At 41.2% G+C, this 20,717-nt stretch overlaps 1 protein-coding gene across 1 annotated transcript; it reads left to right on the top strand.

The window, feature by feature from the left end:
- The first annotated feature begins 12,252 nt into the window (after window positions 1-12,252).
- nme2a (NME/NM23 nucleoside diphosphate kinase 2a) lies at window positions 12,253-16,270 on the top strand. The gene is made up of 5 exons (XM_085465446.1): window positions 12,253-12,330; window positions 14,326-14,458; window positions 15,456-15,557; window positions 15,635-15,747; window positions 15,834-16,270. Exons 2-5 carry the CDS (start codon window positions 14,330-14,332, stop codon window positions 15,946-15,948), a joined length of 459 nt encoding a protein of 152 aa, XP_085321572.1. The 5' UTR covers window positions 12,253-12,330; window positions 14,326-14,329; the 3' UTR covers window positions 15,949-16,270.
- Window positions 16,271-20,717: the final 4,447 nt, after the last annotated feature.

The raw sequence follows: 20,717 nt of genomic DNA, 5'->3' as shown, positions 1-20,717 counted from the left end.
GATTACATGCATTTGAATGGGGAACTCGCACGAAACAAAGTATAGGTTTTCATTATGTGAATAATTTGAAAATCTTAACTCAAACAGCTTCAAAACCTGTTTGCCCAGCACGGGGATATTGAATTCTATAAGATAAAGCCATGAATACGTATATCTGAGTGTTCTATCAAAAGTTACAGATGTCTTTATGAAGACCATTAAAAACGCTTTATTTCACCACCTTAGTGCGTTTCTCGCTATTACATGCATTTGAATGGAGTTCTCGCACGAAACAAAGTATAGGTTTTCATTATGTGAATAACTTGAAAATTTTAGCTCAAACAGCTGCAAAACCTGTTTGCCCAGCACGGGGATATTGAATTCTGTAAGATAAAGCCATGAATACGTATATCTGAATCTTCTATCAAAAGTTACAGCTATATATATGAAGTTGTACAAAAACACTTTCTTTCGCCAAGACAGTGCGTTTCTGACGATTACATGCATTTGAATGGGGAACTCGCCCGAAACAAAGTATAGGTTTTCATTATGTGAATAACTTGGAAATATTAGCTCAAACAGCTGCAAAACCTGTTTGTCCAGCACGGGGATATTGAATTGTATAAGATAAAGCCATGAATACGTATATCTGAGTCTTCTATCAAAAAGTTACAGATGTCTTTATGAAGACCATTAAAAACGCTTTATTTCACCACGTTAGTGCGTTTCTAGCTATTACATGCATTTGAATGGAGTTCTTGCACGACAAACTGCAAAACCTGTTTGCCCAGCACGGGGATATTGAATTCTGTAAGATGAAGCCATGAATACGTATATCTGAATCTTCTATCAAAAGTTACAGCTATTTATATGAAGTTGTACAAAAACGCTTTCTTTCGCCAAGACAGTGCATTTCTGACGATTACATGCATTTGAATGGGGAACTCGCCCGAAACAAAGTATAGGTTTTCATTATGTGAATAACTTTAAAATCTTAGCTCAAACAGCTGCAAAACCTGTTTGCCCAGCACAGGGATATTGAATTCTATAAGATAAAACCATAAGTATGTATTTCTGAGTCTTCTATCAAAAGTTACAGCTGTCTTTACGAAGACCATTAAAAACGCTTTATTTCACCACGTTAGTGCGTTTCTCACTATTACATGCATTTGAATGGAGTTCTCGCACGACAAACTGCAAAACCTATTTGCCCAGCACAGGGATATTGAATTCTATAAGATAAAACCATAAGTATGTATTTCTGAGTCTTCTATCAAAAGTTACAGCTGTCTTTACGAAGACCATTAAAAACGCTTTATTTCACCACGTTAGTGCGTTTCTCACTATTACATGCATTTGAATGGAGTTCTCGTACGACACAAAGTATAGGTTTTCATTATGTGAATAACTTGAAAATCTTAGCTCAAACAGCTGCAAAACCTGTTTGCCCAGCACGGGGATATTGAATTCTATAAGATAAAGCCATAAATATGTATTACTGAGTCTTCTATCAAAAGTTACAGCCTTTCTTTATGAAGACCATTAAAAACGCTTTATTTCATCACGTTAGTGCGTTTCTCGCTATTACATGCATTTGAATGGAGTTCTCGCCCGACACAAAGTAGTTTTCATTATGTGAATAACTTGATAATCTTAGCTCACACAGCTGCAAAACCTGTTTGCCCAGCACGGGGATATTGAATTCTATAAGATAAAGCCATGAATACGTATATCTGAATCTTCTATCAAAAGTTACACCGATTTATATGAAGTTGTGCAAAAACGCTTTCTTTCGCCAAGACAGTGCGTTTCTGACGATTACATGAATTTGAATGGGGAACTCGCACGAAACAAAGTATAGGTTTGATGCCAAATTCACCACACCAGGGCCTGCGTTGCTTGCTCAAGCCATCCACATTACACCGGGGCCTGTGCTATTCGTTGATGCAATCCACATTACGCCAGGGCAAGTGGTTTTGGCTGAGGACATTCAAATTACACCTGGGCCTTTGGTGCTGGCCAATACCATCCACATTTCACCAGTGCCAGTGTTGTTGGCTTAGGCCATCCACATTACACCACTGCCCGTGCTTCCTGTGAGGCCATCATCACCACACCAGGGCCTGTTGTGTTGCTTTCTGATGCGATCCACAATATACAAGGTTTCTGTACTACCGGCTGAGGCCATCCACATTACACCAGGGCCAGTGGTGCTGGCCAATACCATCCACATTTCACCAGGGCCACTGTTTTTGGCTGAGGCCATACATTTTACACCAGGGAGAGTGCTTCCTGAGAGGCGATCTTCACCACACAAGGGCCTTTGCCCTGGGTTGAGGCCATCCACATTACACCTGGGCCTGTGGTGCTGACCGATATCATGCACATTTCCCAGGGCCAGTGGTGTTGGCTAAGGCCATTCACATTACACCAGAGACAGTGCTTCCTGTGAGGCCATCTTCACCAAACCAGGGACTGTGCTTTTGGCTGAGGCCATCCGCATTACATCAGGGCCTGTGATGCCGACTTCTACCATACACATTACACCAGGGACAGTGCTTCCTGTGAGGCCATCTTCACCCCACCAGGGCCTCTGCTGCTCGTTGATGCCATCCACATTACACCAGGGCCTTTGCTACTGGCTTAGGACATTTACATTACACCAGGGTGTGGTCATGGCTGGGGCCAACTACATTTCACCAGTGCCTGTCTTGGTGGCTGATCCAATCCACAATATACAAAGGCCTGTGCTACTGGCTGATCCCATCCACATTACACCTGGGCCAGTGCTCCCTGTGAGACCATATTCACCACACCAGGGCCTGTGCTGCTGGCTTTTACCATTCTCCTTTCACCAGGGCCTGCGTTGCTGGCTGAGGCCAACTACATTTGACCAGGGACTGTGCTACTCGTTGATTGCATCCACATTACACCCGGGCCTGTTTTGCTGTCCGAAACCATCCACATTTCACAGGGCTTGTGTTGCTGGCTGATGACATTCACAAAACACAAGGGCCTTTGATACTGGCTGATGCCATCCACATTACACCAGGGCCAGTGGTGTTGGCTGAGGACATTCACATTACACCAGGGCTTGTGCCAATACCATCCACATTTCACCAGGGCCAGTGTTGTTGGTTGAGGCCATCCACATTACACCAGTGCCTGGGCTACTCGTTGATTCCATTCACATTACACCAGGGCCTGTGGTGCTGGCCAATACCATCCACATTTCACCAGGGCCAGTGTTGTTGGCTGAGGCCATCCAGATTACACCCCTGCCAGTGCTTCCTGTGATGCCATCATCACCACATCAGGGCCTGTGCTACTCGTTGATACCATACACATTTCACCAGGGCTTGTGTTCCTGGCTGATGCGATCCACAATACACAAGGGCCTCTGCTACTGGCTGAAGACATTCACATTACACCAGGGCCTGTGGTGCTGGCCAATACCATCGATATTTCACCAGGGCCACTGTTGTTGGCTGAGGCCATAAACTTTACATCAGGGACAGTACTTCCTGTGAGGGCATCTTCACCACACCAGGGCCTGTACTGTTGGCTGAGGCCATACATTTTACACCAGGGAGAGTGCTTCCTGTGAGGTGATCTTCACCAAACAAGGGCCTTTGCCGTGGGCTGAGGCCATTCACATTACACCAGGGTGTGTGGTGCTGACCGATATCATGCACATTTCACCAGGGCCAGTGGTGTTGGCTGAGGCCATACACATTACACCATGGACAGTGCTTCCTGTGAGGCCATCTTCCCCCCACCATGGCCTCTGCTGCCCGTTGATGCCATCAACATTACACCTGGGCCTGTGGTGCTGACCAATCCCATGCGCATTTCACCAGGGCCAGTGGTGTTGTCTAAGGCCATACACCTTAAACCAGGGCCAGTGCTCCCTCTAAGGCCACCTTCACCACACCAGGACCGCGTTGCTGAGTCATACCATCCACATTACACCAGGGCCTGTGCTACTGGCTTAAGCCAACTACATTTCACCAGGGCCTCTGCTTCTGGCTGATGTCATCCACATTACATCAGGGCCACTGCTTCCTGTGAGGACATCTTCACCACACCAGGACCTATACTGCTTTCTGAGGCCATGTAAATTTGACCAGAACCTGCGTTACTAGCTGATGTCATCTACATTACACCTGGGCCTGTGGTGCTGGCTGATGCGATCTACAATACACTAGGGCCTGTGCTACTGGCTGAGGACATTCACATTACATCACGGCCTGTGATGCCGGCTTCTACCATCCACATTACACCAGGGACAGTGCTTCATGTGAGGCCATCTTCACCCTACCAGGGCCTCTTTTACTCGTTGATGCCATCCACATTACACCTCGGCCTGTGGTGCTAACCGATATCATGCACATTTCACCAGGGACAGTGGTGTTGGCTAAGGCCATCCACATTACCTGGGGCCCGTTCTTCGTACCTCGCTAAGTAGGTTAGCCGGATTAGATTGTTGACGATTTCGCGTGATCCTGGATCAGTCGGTTCCCCGAAGCTCATCCGGGACTTGCTGTCATAGCAACAGAGCCGTAAGCGTAAACCTGCTCGGGAGCAGGTTTACTTTATGTAAACAGGATTAGATCGCGGCCACGCAGGTATGTCCGCTTCATTTATACGAAAGCAACAGCGATATTTTTCCACTGTTTCACCATAAATAAATATTATCAATGTAACTAAAGATAATGCAGCACTTGATCCTTTTATTGATGTCACACAGATACATACAGGTCATTTCCTAAAAAAGGGAAATGAACTATTAACATTCTATTACATGTATGTGATTATTACAGATGTAATTCATATTTCAGAGTAGTAATTGTAAATTACTTCGTGTAATCAAGATGAGAGACCACGGCTATAAAAGCGAAGGTGGATTTGGGAAGCCTGTCGCAGCCATGTCCTGTCCGTATACGCGACCAACCCATTGCGGAAGGTGCAAGATTGATAAGGAGAGTCCTCAGAATTCAGCGTATATTGCGGGATAGACAGGATCCTTTAGCTCAGCGCGACAGTGTGCTCATAGAGAGATATCGATATTCCCGTGAGGGTATTATTTACTTAACCAACTTGTTGACGAGGGGGTGCAGGACCACCACCTGTCTTTTTTTCCTCTGCCCTTTTCTTGGTTGCTGTTATGAACAAACTAACAGAGTATTACAGGCCAGTATTACCTTGCCAAGAGACGCAAAGCAATCTAAGAGATAAATATTACCATTCTGTAGAATACTCCTGTATTCCACTTTTACTTGTTCCCATGTTCTTGTGGGTCCTGTTGTGGCTCTAATGTGAAAGGGGATATAATATAACATATTATAATATAATATAATGCCATATGATATTGGACAATATAGTGTCATATGATAGATCTACCCTACCGCCTACTGGTGTTGGCCAGAGGGGCCGATGGCGCGATATGGCAGCCTGGCTACAACCGTAGCTGCCTCCACCAGTGTGTGAATGTGGGAGTGAATGAATAGTGGTATCGTAAAGCGCTTTGGGTGCCTTGGAAAGCGCTATATAAATCCACTCCATTATTATTATTATTATTAAATTACCTACGAGTTTGATTTGTCAGCAACTTCCTGCCAGCCCTCTCTCCTTGCTTTTGCAGCCTTTGCAGTGTTCTCTTGCGTTTTAATTAAACTCTGAAACTCCTGAAATCCCTCACTCATGAGTTCTTGCTCTGCTGCCGGAAAATACCGAGCACGCCCCTTCGACATTTTCGCCGACCAATCAGCGGGTTGCCGATCAATGTTTCTACTATCGATGCGTAGCCCCTTTTACGACACCCAGTGATGTCACATTCCTGCGTCCAGCTGTACTAATCGTCAACAGCAGGTGTGTTCGGGGAACCGGATTAGCGAGCTCACGGTTAGCGCGATGATTTGATCTTGGATGTGTCATTTGATCTTGGATGTAGTAAGCGACGTACGAAGAACGGGCCCCTGTTCTACTTGCTGAGGATATTGACATTTCACCAGGGACTGTGTTGGTGGCTGATCCCATCCACAATATACAAATGGTAAATGGTAAATGGCCTGCATTTGTATAGCGCTTTTCTAGTCCATAGGACCCCAAAGCGCTTTACACTACATTCAGTCATTCACCCATTCACACACACATTCACACACTGGCGATAGCAAGCTACATTGTAGCCACAGCTGCCCTGGGGCGCACTGACAGAGGCGAGGCTGCCGGACACAGGCGCCACCGGGCCCTCTGACCACCACCAGTAGGCAAACATGGGGTTAGTATCTTGCCCAAGGACATTTGGCATGCAGCCAGGATGCAGCCTGGGATCGAACCACCGACCTTCTGATTAGTGGCTGACCTGCTCTGCCACCTGAGCTACAGCCACAAAGGCCTGTGCTACTGGCTGATGCCATCCACATTACACCAGGGTCAGTGCTCCCTTTGAGGCCATATTCACCACACCAGGGCCTGTGCTTCTGGCTGATACCATCCTCATTTCACCAGGGCCCGTGTTGCTGGCTGAGGCCATCCACATTACACCACTGCCAGTGTTTCCTTTTAGGCCATCATCACCACACGAGAGCCTGGGGTGCTGGGTGAGGCCATCCACATTACACCAGGGCCTTGTGATGCTTGCCGATACCAAACACATTTCACAAGGGCCAGTGCTCCCTGTGAGGCCGTCTTCACCAGACCAGGGTCTGTGCTACTGCCTGATGCCATCAACATTACACCAGATCCAGTGCTTCCTGTGCGGTCATCATCACCACATCAGGGCCTGTGCTTCTGGCTGATGCCATCAACATTACACCAGGGCCAGTGCTCCCTGTGAGGCCATCTTCACCACACCAGGGCCTGTACTGCTTTCTGAGGCCATCTACTATTTCACCAGAACCTGCTTTTCTGGCTGATGCCATCCACTTTACACCAGGGCATGTGTTGCTGGCTTAGACCAACTAAATTTCACCAGGGCCTGTGCTACTCGTTGATGCCATGCACATTAAACCAGGGCCTTTGGTTTTGGCCGTTACCATCCACATTTTTACCAGATTGTGTGCTACTTGCGGATTCAATCCACATTGCTGCAGGGCCAGTGCTCACTGTGAGGCCATCTTCACCACACCAGGGCCTGTGCTGCTGGCCAATGCCATCCACATTTCACCAGGGCCAGTGTTGTTTGCTGTGGCCATCCACATTACACCACTACCAGTGCTTCCTGTGAGGCCATCTTCACAACACCAGGGCCTGTGCTAATACCTGAGACCATCCACATTTCACCAGGCCCTGTGCTACTCGTTGATGCAATGCACATTACACCAGGGCCTGTGGTTTTGGTCGTTACCATCCACATTTTTACCAGAGCCTGTGCTATTTGCTGATGCAATCCACATTGCACCTGGGCCTTTGCTGTGCCAATAACATCCACATTACACCTGGGCTTGTTGTGCTGACCGATATCATGCACATTTCACCAGGGCCAGTGATGTTGGCTGAAGCCATACACATTACACCAGGGCCTGCGTTGCTGGCTGAGGCCAACTACATTATACCAGGGACAGTGCTTCCTGTGAGGCCATCTTCACTCCACTTCAGCAGGGCCAGTGGTGTAGACTAAGGCTATTCACATTACACCAGGGTGTGTGGTGCTGACCAATGCCATCCATGCTTCACCAGGGACAGTAATGTTAAATGAGGAAATCCACATTACAATAGGGCCAGTGCTCCTTGTGAGGCCATATTCACCACACCAAGGCCTGTGCTGCTGGCTGATACCATCCTCATTTCACCAGGGCCTGCGTTGCTGGCTGAGGCCATCCACGTATATATACTGTTTCGCCCGAAACAAAGTATATTCCCCAGCACGGGGATATTGAATTCTATAAGATAAAGCCATAAATATGTGTATCTGAGTTTTCTATCAAAAGTTACACCTATTTATATGAAGTTGTACAAAAACGCTTTATTTCGTCAAGACAGTGCATTTCTTGCAATTTCCATGCATTTGAATGGGGAACTCGCCCGAAACCAAGTATAGGTTTCATTATGTGAATAACTTTAAAATCTTAGCTCAAACAGCTGCAAAACCTGTTTGCCCAGCACGGGGATATTGAATTCTATAAGGCAAAGCCATAAATATGTGTGTCTGAGTCTTCTATAAAAAGTTACAGCTGTCTTTATGAAGTTGATCAAAAACGCTTTATTTCACCACGTTAGTGCATTTCTTACAATCCCATGCATTTGAATGGAGTTCTCGCCCGACACAAAGTACAGGTTTTCATTTTGTGAGTAACTTTATGCTTTATTTCACCACGTTAGTGCGGTTTTCGCAATTACATGCATTTAAATGGAGTTCTCGCCTGACACAAAGTATAGGTTTTCATTATGTGAATAACTTGAAAATCTTAGCTCACACAGCTGGAAAACCTGTTTCCCCAGATGCTGAATTCTATGAGGCAAAGTGCGGTTTTCGCAATTACATGCATTTGAATGAAGTTCTCGCCGGACACAAAGTATAGGTTTTCATTTTATGAATAACTTGAAAATCTTAGCTCAAACAGCTGCATAACCTGCTTGCCCAGCACGGGGATATTGAAATCTACGTATAAGGTAAAGCCATAAATATGTGTCTGAGTCTTCTTTTAATAAGAATCAAATCAAAGCGTCTATTGTCATTCAAAGCTTTTTTTTGTCATATGTCACAATTATATGAAATATAATTTCTCTGTTCAATGACATTCTTCCTTTGCTGTCCATCTACAAATGCCATGGATAAGGGTTAAAAGAACAGGATAAATAAAGATATAAAATAAGCATAAAAATAGTGGAAGATAAATAAATAAGTCCAAAAATAAATAAGTTAAGATAAGTGAGGTATGCAGATGTCGATGTATAAAGGAGCTCAATGTGCAAAATGAACTTAGTGTGCAAATTGTCCTGATGTGCAAATTGCAGTTGAGGTATGTCATCTGTTCAGGAGTGGGGAAGAAGGAGTTTTGAGTCGGGATGTTCTGGATTTCACACTTCTAAACCTTCGTCTCAAGGACTTAAGTGTGAACAGTCCATTTTGGGGGTGTGTGGGGTCTTTGAGGATGGAGGCAGCTCTCCTCTGGACTCTTCATTGGCAGATGCTCTGCAGAGAGGGCAGCGGAGCCCTGATGATCTTCTCCCCACAGTTATTATCACGCTCTGCAACTGTTTGCAATCCATAGCACCAGAGATGGTGATTACCAGATCACCATCTCTGGTTATCTGTAATCTGATTACTTTTTTCAAGTAACGAGTGAAGTAAGGGATTACTATTGCAAAAACGGTAATTAGATTACCGTTACTTTCCCGTAGGAACGCTGCATTACTGCGTTACTAAAACCGTGATTTTTTGCGAGAATGTCTCACGACAGTGACGTAAGCGAGTGCACCGTTAGTGACAACAGCTGTGTGCAGATCAACAATGGATCACATATCGATTGTGGGAGAGAGTATGAGGGTGCAGCGTTTAAAGCGTGGAAGTACTGACCTTACTTTGAGTTTGATTCCATAAAAAGTGACAAAAACATTAGTGTCCATTGTGCGTGGGAAGAAAACTTCTTTTTACAGCGAAAAAAACCCCTAAACTTCCGAGCAAGCACCGAGTGCGCAACGACGTAATGGGAAACTCACAGAGAAAGTCGCGGATTCTTCAACTGACCGCGGCACACCTGCACCAGGGTAAACCTCCGCCTACCGCAGTCCTGCTTTACAGGTGAAAATGGAGCAACAGGACCGCTGAGTCTTTGACTTTATTTATTTTCTGCACAAAAAATATTTTATTTTATGTGCTGGAATGTGCAGAAAATAGGTTTAAATGTTAAACTAATTTATTCAAGTCAGAGAATGTTGCATATAATTAAATTTTTGCTTGATGCATAAAGTTAAAAGATTAAAACTAATAAAACAAGTTTTAAAAAGAGACTTTTCCATTTGATTACATTTTATATGATGGATTATGCAGAAAAAGTAGAATTGGGGTGAAAGATCTATCACTTTATCACCTCTTCAGGTTGTAAATCGTGTTTTTTAAAAAGTAACTAAGTAACTAAGTAATTAATTACTTTTGAAAATAAGTAATCAGTAAAGTAACGGGATTACTTTTTGGGGGAAGTAATCAGTAATTAGTTACTGATTACTTTTTTCAAGTAACTTGACCAACACTGCATAGCACCATGCAGTGATGCAGCTGGTCAATGTGCTCTCCACAGTGCAGCTGTAGAAGCTGCTGAGGATCTTGGCCGACATACCAAATTTCCTCAGCCTCCTCAGAAAATACAGCCGCTGCTGAGCCTTCTTGACCAGCTGTGTGTCCAGGTGAGGTCCTCACTGATGTACAGCTATCTTTATAAAGTTGTACCCAAACACCTATATCACAGAGACAATGCGTTTCTCACCATTACATGCACTCTCAGTGGGTCATACGTTATCTTTCTCGCCTAAAGAAAAACGCTTCTTCATTTTGTGAATAACTTGAAAATCTTAGATCAAACAGCTGCAAATCCTGATAGCAAACAACAGGGATACTGAATTCTATAGTATTCATGCAGAAATATGTTTGTCTGTGTCTTCTTTTAAAAATTACAGTTATCTTTATGAAGTTGTACCAAAACACCTCATTTCGCCCAGACGACGCGATTCTTACTGTTACAGTAAGTTACATTGGAATTTGTGTTAGACTTCGTTCTTTTTTTTCCTTTTTCTTCTTTATAATTTAACTGACACTGAAAAATTCTGATCATCATGATTGAGCTTCAGGAAAGCAATGTTATACCCAATAAAGGAGGGCTGGTTAATAGTGGTTAAAGGTTGGTTTTGATATACAAGTAAAATGGCCATGTCTCTATTCAGTTTAAAGTCTGACCCATAACTGACTTTATCTAAGTTTTAGCCACCACTGGTCTATATTTTCATTAAAATAATTTGAATAATTTTGTTCTAGCTGATTATAACAAAACTTGAAGTACAAAAAAACCCCAAACCAGCTATTCCAGATTGAAAGGATCTATGCTGACACAGTGGTTTATATGAATCTACCTCTCATACATGATACAACGTGATAATGTAAATGTGACAATGTGGCAGGTTAAGTCAGGGATGTCAAACATAAGGCCCGGGGGCCAGACTCCAGTCCACCTTACTAGATGGCACTATTGGAAGGAAAATGTGAAGAACAGAAATGTTGAACTTTTAATTGTTTTTTCATGAGTTTTAAAGGTTTTCCTACTGACGAAGATTTTCTTGGCCCTTCAAGCTACACCTGAGTAATCAAATAATAGATTTCTGTAATATTACAAAATTACTTTTTAAAATTTGAAACACAAAGACTAGCACTTCATTTATTTATTTTTATTATAAACTATCTCAGGATTACATGTGTAATTGAAACATTACTTTCACTGGTCCCATCCACATAAACTCAAAGTGGGCTGTATGTGGCCTGTGATGTAAAATTAGGTTGTTGTTTGTTTTTTTTTTGCCTGTCCCATTTGGTTCTTTAGTCGTCAGAATTGTTGTCTGAAGACCAACAAGGATACCCAATGGATTTACTTTGCCAAATGGATCATCGTGGCATTGCCTATTGGTCCATTTGATCGACCTTTGTTTTTATTGTTTATTATATTTTATTTTCAGATGTTACAGACGGGACAGACATGAGTGAGGGATAGGAAAGGGAGAAAGAAAGAGGAAGGAAAAGAAAAACAGAAGGGGAGAGGGACAGTGAGAAAGGGAGAGAAAAAAATCTCCTGGATCACCTGTTGAGAGAAGAAGAATAGAAAACAAGCAAAAAAAAAAAACCCAAAGCAACATACTAAACACAACACCATCGCATTAATCTAGCTAAGTGTAAACAGCAGTAAATACTGAATATTCAATGTTGTTGTGCAGCACGCAGGACAGAAAGCGCACAATGTGCTTTGAAGTAGCAGCCAAGAAAGGTGTAATTTAAGTCTATGAGCAGTGAACACCCGTGTGCATACCTGTGTGGGTCAGCGCGCTTGTATTCAAATGGTTTCCCCATGTAATGGTCTGCAAGAGGATGTAGCAAAAAAAAAAAAAACGCGCACGCTTTAGCTCGGATTTTCACCATTTTGTCTTGACTTGTGATATTGTTATTCATATGGGTTTTTGAAGAGGTACTTCTAGCAACCACAAGGAGGAGTATTGTACATACACTTGACATATTTGTCCTAGTGTCTCGCCGTCGTACGAAGTCTCCGCCTTCGTGGATAAGAATCCGCTGCGCACCCTCTGTAGGTCTTTGCAGACGTCAACCGTGGTAACTGCTGTTTGTCCCCTACCCGGATTCTACGTGTTAAGGTATTGTTAGCGTATGGGTACATGCACTGGTATGACAAATCGGTGTTAACATCGGTCGGTTGTTTTCTCAATACCGATGGTAAAATGTCTGAAGTGAGCTTTTATTAAAGTGATGTTAAATTGATGGTTTTTTTTGTTTGTTTTACGCTCAGTACAGTCAAAGGTCCAGGTGAAATTTGTAAATTGCTATACTTAACAAAGTAGTATAGCACGCGGTTTCGGTACGATCCTGGAACGTAACGTGGCTTTTTAAGGTACTGCGCTGTACTGCGAACAAAAGAAACCATGTGTATGTGAAGGCTTGGGCCTACTCGTGAAAAGGTGCGCGGGTTAGGTGTTCAGCTCGCTGTTTTGACATAAACTGGATGCTCAGGCATGAAGGCAACTAGTAGTTAACAGGGTGCAGTTCGCTCCTCTTAAACTTGCATGTGAAACCGCGTCGACATGCCAATAGAGCGCCTTCCGCGTGTCGTTTTACCATTGTCTAAATTATGGCAGACATCTCGATTCGTCAAATAAAGGAGTGACATATGTGAAGCTCGAAAATTTATCAAGGAATTTTGATTTGTCAGTAGCCTATAGGACAGGGGTGCCCAATCCCGGTCCTCGAGAGCTACCGTCCTGCAGCTTTTAGATGCATCCCTACTCCAACACAGCTGAATCAAATGGTTTGATCTCTTCAGCATGCCATCATGTTTGGCAAAGGCCTGATAACAAGCCATTCATTTGATTCAGGTGTGTGGGAACAAGGATGCATCTAAAAGCTGCAGGACGGTAGCTCTCGAGGACTGGGATTGGGCACCCCTGCTATAGGAGTTAACTGTATTGTGCCAAAAGAGATTTCCGGTATTTTCCTAAAAGCGATTGCGGGAATTTAAGCTGTTAGAAGTCTCTTGCTGACCTACAATCTGTCAAAAAATAGTTTAATCCTATCTCTCACTTAGACTGTCACGTAATTTGGAGCCATAAAGAGCCGTCCTATCACAAAGTAGCTGATGCAATGAGCTTTTAGCAAAGTCATTTTTATATATCCGGGTGAAGGGTGTCATTCTTATGTCTAATATTTTTTACTTAGATTAGTAAATAGACGGTAGTCAACGGGATATTCTTAAATATTTAACATTTATTCTTATAAATGTTAAATACTTAAGAATATCAAGACATGGCCCAGAGATGATCTTGAATGGCAAAACACAGAAATGACATTAAATACAACTGTTTTAGGTTACATTCTTTTTAAAGTAATTGTATACATTTCAGTATTTAGAAAGTGTGCAGGAACGATGTATGTTTAGTTGTGTGAAACAGACAACCTCAAATACTAAGCTAACATTCAGGGGACATTGTCAGTTTTACCTGCAGAAATAATAATGAGCCTGCTGCAAATAGGCTTGAACTTGACCCTGCATTGTAGAATAAATGAATGGATCTCATTGGGTAATACTGCTCACATGAAGAGGTGGCACTGGGAGACGGAGATTAGCCCTCGATTTAGAGTTGAGCTTTAAAGCTTGAATGTGTGTCTTTGACCTGTCACACATTGTTGTAGCAGTTAACAGTCAAAACTAATATTATCTTAATTTGGTGTTATATCCAAAATAATATTTTCCCTGTAATTTATCTCCAATTATTAAAAAAAAAATAAAAATAAATCCCTAAGCAGTGAGTCGCTGTCACATTTTTATTCTGGCACATTCAGAGTCTTGACAGCATGATGAAGATCAATGTGTTCACTGTGTGGGCGGGGCTGCTAGTTCAAGTTTCTGTCCTCTTTAAATGATCACAGCAAGATGCACACTAAGCCAGGTTGCAAGCTGTACTAGCATTTTCTTTACAATGGGGTCCATGCCCTCAGCATCTTGTCCTCTCATAGTCAGCCCCGCTGCTGACTGTGTCAAATACAGTAAAGTGCTGTGAGTAACTTATCAGACGTGTTCTTTCTGCAGCACATAGGCTGCCTGTTTGTCTTCATCATTCTTGTCTATTTTCTTTCAGAGTCATGGCTGAGCTAAAGGAACGCACATTCATTGCCATTAAGCCTGATGGCGTGCAGAGGGCCATCATTGGTGAGGTCATCAAAAGGTTTGAGATGAAGGGCTTCAAGTTGGTGGGCATGAAGATGCTCCATGTAAGTATAGACTGAAAGAATCCAACCCTTACAGGTGAAACTGTATCATAGTGGTCAACATTTTTGCCCTTAAAACATTTTAACCATCTGCAACATATGCACAGATATTGTAAGTGTGCCAAGTAATGGGTAAGCCTGATTAGCCTACTCATCTGTTCCTGAGTGAAGCACAGCCAATTAGCTGTTAAGGTCTACTGATCCTGTAACATTTAACCTGATATGGTAAGGTGCTGCTTTATGTGAACATCAAGTTTGCTTAAGTTATAAACCTGCAACACTTAAATATTTCTGTTTAAACATCTGTCCTGTTAGCGTTGGTGTGATAAACATGTTCTGATGATATGGTACTGGCCTAAATTTCCATGCAATTTCTGAGAAATTGGTGTGATTGTTTCTACACCCAGACTTCGTCTGTTGCTTGCGGCTAAAAAGCTGGGGGTAAACATGTTGATAAAGTTGCCAATTATATGCAGTAGCGAATGGGTACTAATGCAGTTTCTAGAGCTGCATCAGTACACATATGGTGACAACACAGTTACTGTGATACTACAACAGAGGTCTCGAACTCCAGTCCTCGAGGTCTGGTGTCTTAAAACATGTGTCCCTGTTGCAACACACCTGAATTAGGTCATTATAGAACTTGACTACATGCTGAAATGGCAACCCCTAACCCTACTCGAGTAAATTTAAGTAAATGTAAGTGTTTGGAAAAGTGTACTTCTAACAGTACTTTGATTGCACCATGTTCATTCACTCATGAGCTGCTGTAACATGAATCAAATGGCTGCATTGTATGCTACTAATTGTGTGTTGCAGCAGGGGCACATGGAAAAGTTTCAGGACACCGGCCCTTGAGGACTGGAGTTCGAGACCCCTACACTACAATTAGAGTGCTTCATCTGAAATTACAGCGAGTGAAATGAAGTACAAATGATGACTCACAAATTAGGATGTGAAAGTGAACATTTACAAAACTGCCTTGTTTTCTTTGCTGCAGGCCTCTGAGGACCTCCTGATGAAGCATTATGTTGACCTAAAGGACAGACCATTCTTTCCTACTCTCATCAACTATATGAGGTCTGGTCCAGTGGTTGCCATGGTAAGACTCTATGTATGTATGCATGTCAACAGTTCAAGGTCAGATCTTAACCTCATTATCTGTCATGGTTGCTTCAGGTGTGGGAAGGCAAGGGTGTGGTGAAGACAGGCAGGGTGATGCTGGGAGAGACTAACCCTGCTGATTCTAAGCCTGGAACCATCAGAGGAGACTTCTGTATTGATGTCAGCAAGTGAGTTATCTTTGCATGATGGCAGATGTGAAACAATAGCGTGTATGAAGTGTATAGTCACTTTCTGACTCTGTCCTCTTCTTAAGGAACATCATCCATGGCAGTGACTCGGTGGAGAGTGCCAACAAGGAAATTTCCTTGTGGTTTAAAGATGATGAGCTTGTCAACTACACTAGTTGTGCCTTCAGCTGGCTCTACTGAGCTGCTCTGGGTCTGGAGCTCCCACCTCACCACTGCTTGGGCACAAAGTGAAACTCTTGCCTCAGATTTCCTGTGGTAAGCTGTAGCCTGGAGGGAGAAGAACTTGTGTAAATCCTTTGTCTTTCACAATTCACCCCTCTTGTCCTTTACATTACCACTGTGCTCTGATTTGGTCTCTGTGGGGCCACGTGTAGTCCGAATTCATTCCTGAGCAAGGACCATCTAGTCCTTCAATGTACATCGTTTAATGATTCCAAACCTGTCTTTGACTGTCTGTTTTGTTAACGGTAATTTGCTTTACAATAAAATAAAATAGCTGGCATCCTGTCTGTGTCATTGGTACTTATGTTCCTGTGTGTGTGGGGGGGAGGGGGGGTTAAAATGTGGTGACTTTAGGCAGGATTAGTGTTAATTAGCCTGACAGTCTGTATTAGCAACTTCCTAATCTGACTAGATTAGGAAACTGCTTTCATACTGTCAATAGTTTAAAGGAACTTTATCATCCTTCCAGACATTGATGACTAATAAGAAAAATCTTTTAAGACTTCCAACTATTAAATGAACCATGTCAGTTTGCTGAGGAAAGGGGATTGGGTTTTTGCAATTGGCAGTGATCATTAAAAAACTTGAATTGGGTTCACAGTTCATCTTCCAGGTCTGAAAGTGAAGCTGATCATCTCAGTGTTTTATGGCTATTATATCCCACCGGGTCAGCCAGCAGCATTGATTCGATGATTCAGATTTTCAAATTGACAGAATCTAGAGGTACAAAGACAGATTTTTAGTAGATAGAGGTAAACTTTTCTGAAAATCTTGAGAATGAGGCAGTGCAGTTCATCTCTAACGATCAGACTGTGCTGTGCACTTCGCTGCATATCAGTGCCAGAACTAGTTTGTGATGGTGCTGGTAAATTGAGTTTCTGGTGTAGTTCTTCACGGTTAAGTCTGATGCAAAATAGTACGTTTCATTATGAGGCACACTAACATGCTATGGTCTATTTAGATTCTCTGTGCATGTTCAAAGATGTATTGTCCAATGGTGAAGCAGAGAGGATTGGCAGTGTTACACTGAATACAAGTTTAATAATTCAAAAAAGTAATCTTTTTATAAAAGTCACCAGAAACTTTCACAGCCATGCAGAAACAGTTGGTAACGCTTGTAAACAAAGACAACCAAATTGTAATCCAAACTTCTGGCTTTATTTACATGGTCAAAGCTTAGTCACAGCACAAATTAATCATATAAACAGAAACTTGTATACACTATCAAAAAGATGTACAAACTTGAAACTGCAATTTTGAAAATGTACCTCTAGGGTTATTGTTAATATCAATAGATTTATAACTGACAGATACTCCCTCCCCCCACCTCAATTTGTATCGAAAATAAATTTTTCACTATAACTCAATTTACCAGACAATCTCTCTCCCCATATATATCTATATATATATATATATATATATATATATACACACACACACACACATAGCACCACAATATAATCAGGAGGGGAAGTGATCGCATACAAAAGACCCGTGTTAGAAGCCAGGAAAGAGGATCAAAACAAAACAACTTCAGCATTTACCTAATTATTCTCATCTAGAAGAACCAGATCAGCTGCAAGACCTCCATAACCAAACGGTTTCTATGGAAGGCTATCAGTGCCAGGAAAAGGCAAAAACAAAACTGGATTACACAAATATTCAGCAAACGCAATAAAGCTGCAAGTCTGATTTTATTTTGTTTCAATTTTGGCTTAACACCAAAATTAGGAAAATTCTGACTTGGCATACCCAACTTATTTTACCACATAGAAATTTAATTCAAAATGAAATTTGTCACGTTTGTCTTACTTGGAAAATGAAATAATATAAATTGTTATCAGGTAATGTTATTCCTGATATTATGACATATTGTTCTCACTATTACCGTTTTGGTAGAGTAACATTTTTATTATTACTGTTACGTGCCACCAAAATCAAAATCATCAACCTGCTTTCATCTCAAGCTACTGAGATTCAAAATCTTTAAATATATAAGCAACTGTGGATGGAGCATTAGGAAAGAAGGTAAATCAAAAAGTACATTTTCTACAAGAAAATATTAGGAACTGGAGATCTGAAATAACATTTGATTACTTGGGGTTTAATCTAAAGGAGGCCAGAAACAGAACAGTCATTTTGTTTTTGTACAAATACGTTTTGCTGATCAGGTATTTTAATGTTTCCCTTTGCCTTCATACATTACAGGAACATGAGCACCTTCTCAAAGGGCTCATGTCAATGAGTCTTGCACTTATTGTAAGACAATCATTTATTGTTTCACAATCAAAAACCTTTGTATTTCTTGTACAAGTTTCTCTTAAAAGGAAAACAATTGTTTTCCTTTTAAAACAATTGTTTTCAAATCTCAGGAGATGAACTTAAACATGAATGCAGAATGGTTCATCTTGAGTGTTCGGAAGCAAGAGAGTTCTAATTAAGGAATCATAACTTAATTCTTAAATGAATTTTGTTTTTAAACACAGCTTAATACCAAATGTTGATATTTAACTATCATTTTAAAGGATAGTGATGATGATCTTTTAGCAACAGTCTTCCTCATTCATATATATATTTATTGTGTGTGTGTTATTTTTATATGTGTATATGTAAGTCCAAAAGGTTTGACTATTGCTCTCAAAAGACATTCTGTAATTAAGCAACAATGGGATCTATGACTGACGGGGGGGGGGGGGGGGGGGGGGGAATCAAACAAAAAAAACATTTACATACTTTTATGATGCTGGAGATGCAAATTTCTGTTATGTCAATTAACATAAATTTATGCCCCTCCATTTTTATGTTTTACATGAATTTTTAATTTCTGGGAAGTAAGTTTTGACAGTTCTGTTTCTTGAAAATTCTGAAATAAATTAAAAAAAATGTACTAAATATGCCATCACAAATCAGAATCACAATTCTGGGGAGGCTTCAGCGTTCAAATATCACGACCTGCTTCAAAATCTGTCGTTTTAAAACCTTGTTTGCTTCCATACAATAAATCTACAAGATCAAAATGCCTTTGGGGTTTTCAAACCCTGCTGATTCACACAACCTTTACAAAGGATCAAAACTTCCTGAGAATTGAACCATTCAATTGAATCTTTGAATCTGAAACTTGTTAGTTTACCTTTACTGAGAAGTTTACAGATTCTCTGCATTTAAAAGCATCCTTTGGCCATAAAGTGAGCATTCTTTTTAAACCCTTTGACCATAAAAGTCACAGTTATACAACACCCTATTGTTAATTTTTCTTACATGCTAATGATAACAGTGTAGTGATCGTGAAATTTGCAGGCGCTATAAATTTTACTTAGTATAGCAAAATAAGATTGGATCTATTAATATTGCATTACATTCAAAATAGAAGACTTCCTCATGTGTTGCAATAATATTATTCCACGTTTGAAGTCTAGCCTTCAAGTGGATTATTTTCAGGTTGTTGATTTTTTTCCATTTGCATAAGCCAACACACTGCAATAGTCTATTTCATGCTCTCGCTTTAGCTAAACATAGCTAGCATCAGGAGGTAGTAGATAAACGGTTGCAAAAATCGAGCTCTAAGAATAATCAAAGGTGGTCTGTTGTCTTTTCCATTTTCTGGCTAAAGATGATTTCTTTGTTTGATTCCATCACAGTGGTGGAGTATAAATATATGTATTTACATACAATATATGTTTTTATGCCACTATGCTATGTGAATGCTGCCTTCAGAGACGATAGGAAAAGCAGTGCATTGTTTAATTATCAAGAACAACCTGTCATTCTGTGGCTCAGATGAATCATAAACTAGCTTGCATACATGGCTTTATCACTCGTACGCACACCCACACACACAAACCCTACAAACATTTTGCATATTACTTGAAGACCTGTTTGGTTATAAGTTTGCTGTAACCAAGGTAGATTCTCCCACTTTGTCTTAACATGGGAGTCCAGCCACCTATATTGAGTGACAGAAACTAAATGGAGTATGTAGTCTCAAGTATGCCACATACAGTATTTAATCATATTCCATTAACTAAAGAATAAACCAACAACAGCCATGAAGTGAATTTACATTTCTGCCATCTACCTCCTTAACTTTCTATCCAGCAGATTAGGGTTGGTGGGGCGTTTAAAATGTAATTTTCTAATAAACTTTTGTATGCATTTAATATTTTTAAGTGATTCATATGTATTTAATACTACTACTACTACTACTACTCAATGAATTCTATAATTCCCATTTCATTATGTCATACGTTACATTTCTTCAGAATAAGGAAATTTTTTTTTCCTTTCAAGATTTTCTGTATTGCATATTATTTTTTAAAAATTAAATAATAGATTGAATATAATTGTGGCACACTGCAGATGCAGATTTGGGTAAAATTACAACTGAAATCAAAAGAAAAAGGACATGACATGTATATTGATAAACCTTTAACAGAATACCAAGATTATTATGATTATGTCCAGGGACCAAGTGATAAGACAAGTCTCTGATAAGACTGAAGTTCATCTTTTACAGCAGCTACAATCAGAGAGTAAAGCTCAAAGCATATTGTATGGCCGGGCAGTGGGGACATGTCATCATAACAGTGCGATTTTTCATTTAAACTTTGCGACCTGCTGCTTACTTACACTTCCTGTTTCTTCTGAAATATTCTCATATCATCAAAATGTGGAGCTTTTTTTTTTCTTTTTCTTTTTTAAAAAAAAAACCAAACAAACAAAAAAAGCCA

This window comes from Copadichromis virginalis, linkage group LG8 (genome assembly GCF_057382275.1).
Source record: "Copadichromis virginalis isolate Kocher_CV1m ecotype Utaka linkage group LG8, C_Virginalis_male_GT1.1, whole genome shotgun sequence".
Lineage (NCBI taxonomy): Eukaryota > Metazoa > Chordata > Actinopteri > Cichliformes > Cichlidae > Copadichromis > Copadichromis virginalis.
Note: the sequence above shows the minus strand (reverse complement) of the source record. Positions and strands in the feature narration are given on the sequence as shown.

Coding starts and splice junctions, on each gene's coding strand:
- nme2a (XM_085465446.1), top strand. CDS start 14,330: ATGGCTGAGCTAAAGGAACGCACATTCATTGCCATTAAGCCTGATGGC. Junction 14,459..15,455: donor TGGGCATGAAGATGCTCCAT/GTAAGTATAGAC, acceptor TCTTTGCTGCAG/GCCTCTGAGGACCTCCTGAT. Junction 15,558..15,634: donor CTGGTCCAGTGGTTGCCATG/GTAAGACTCTAT, acceptor TGGTTGCTTCAG/GTGTGGGAAGGCAAGGGTGT.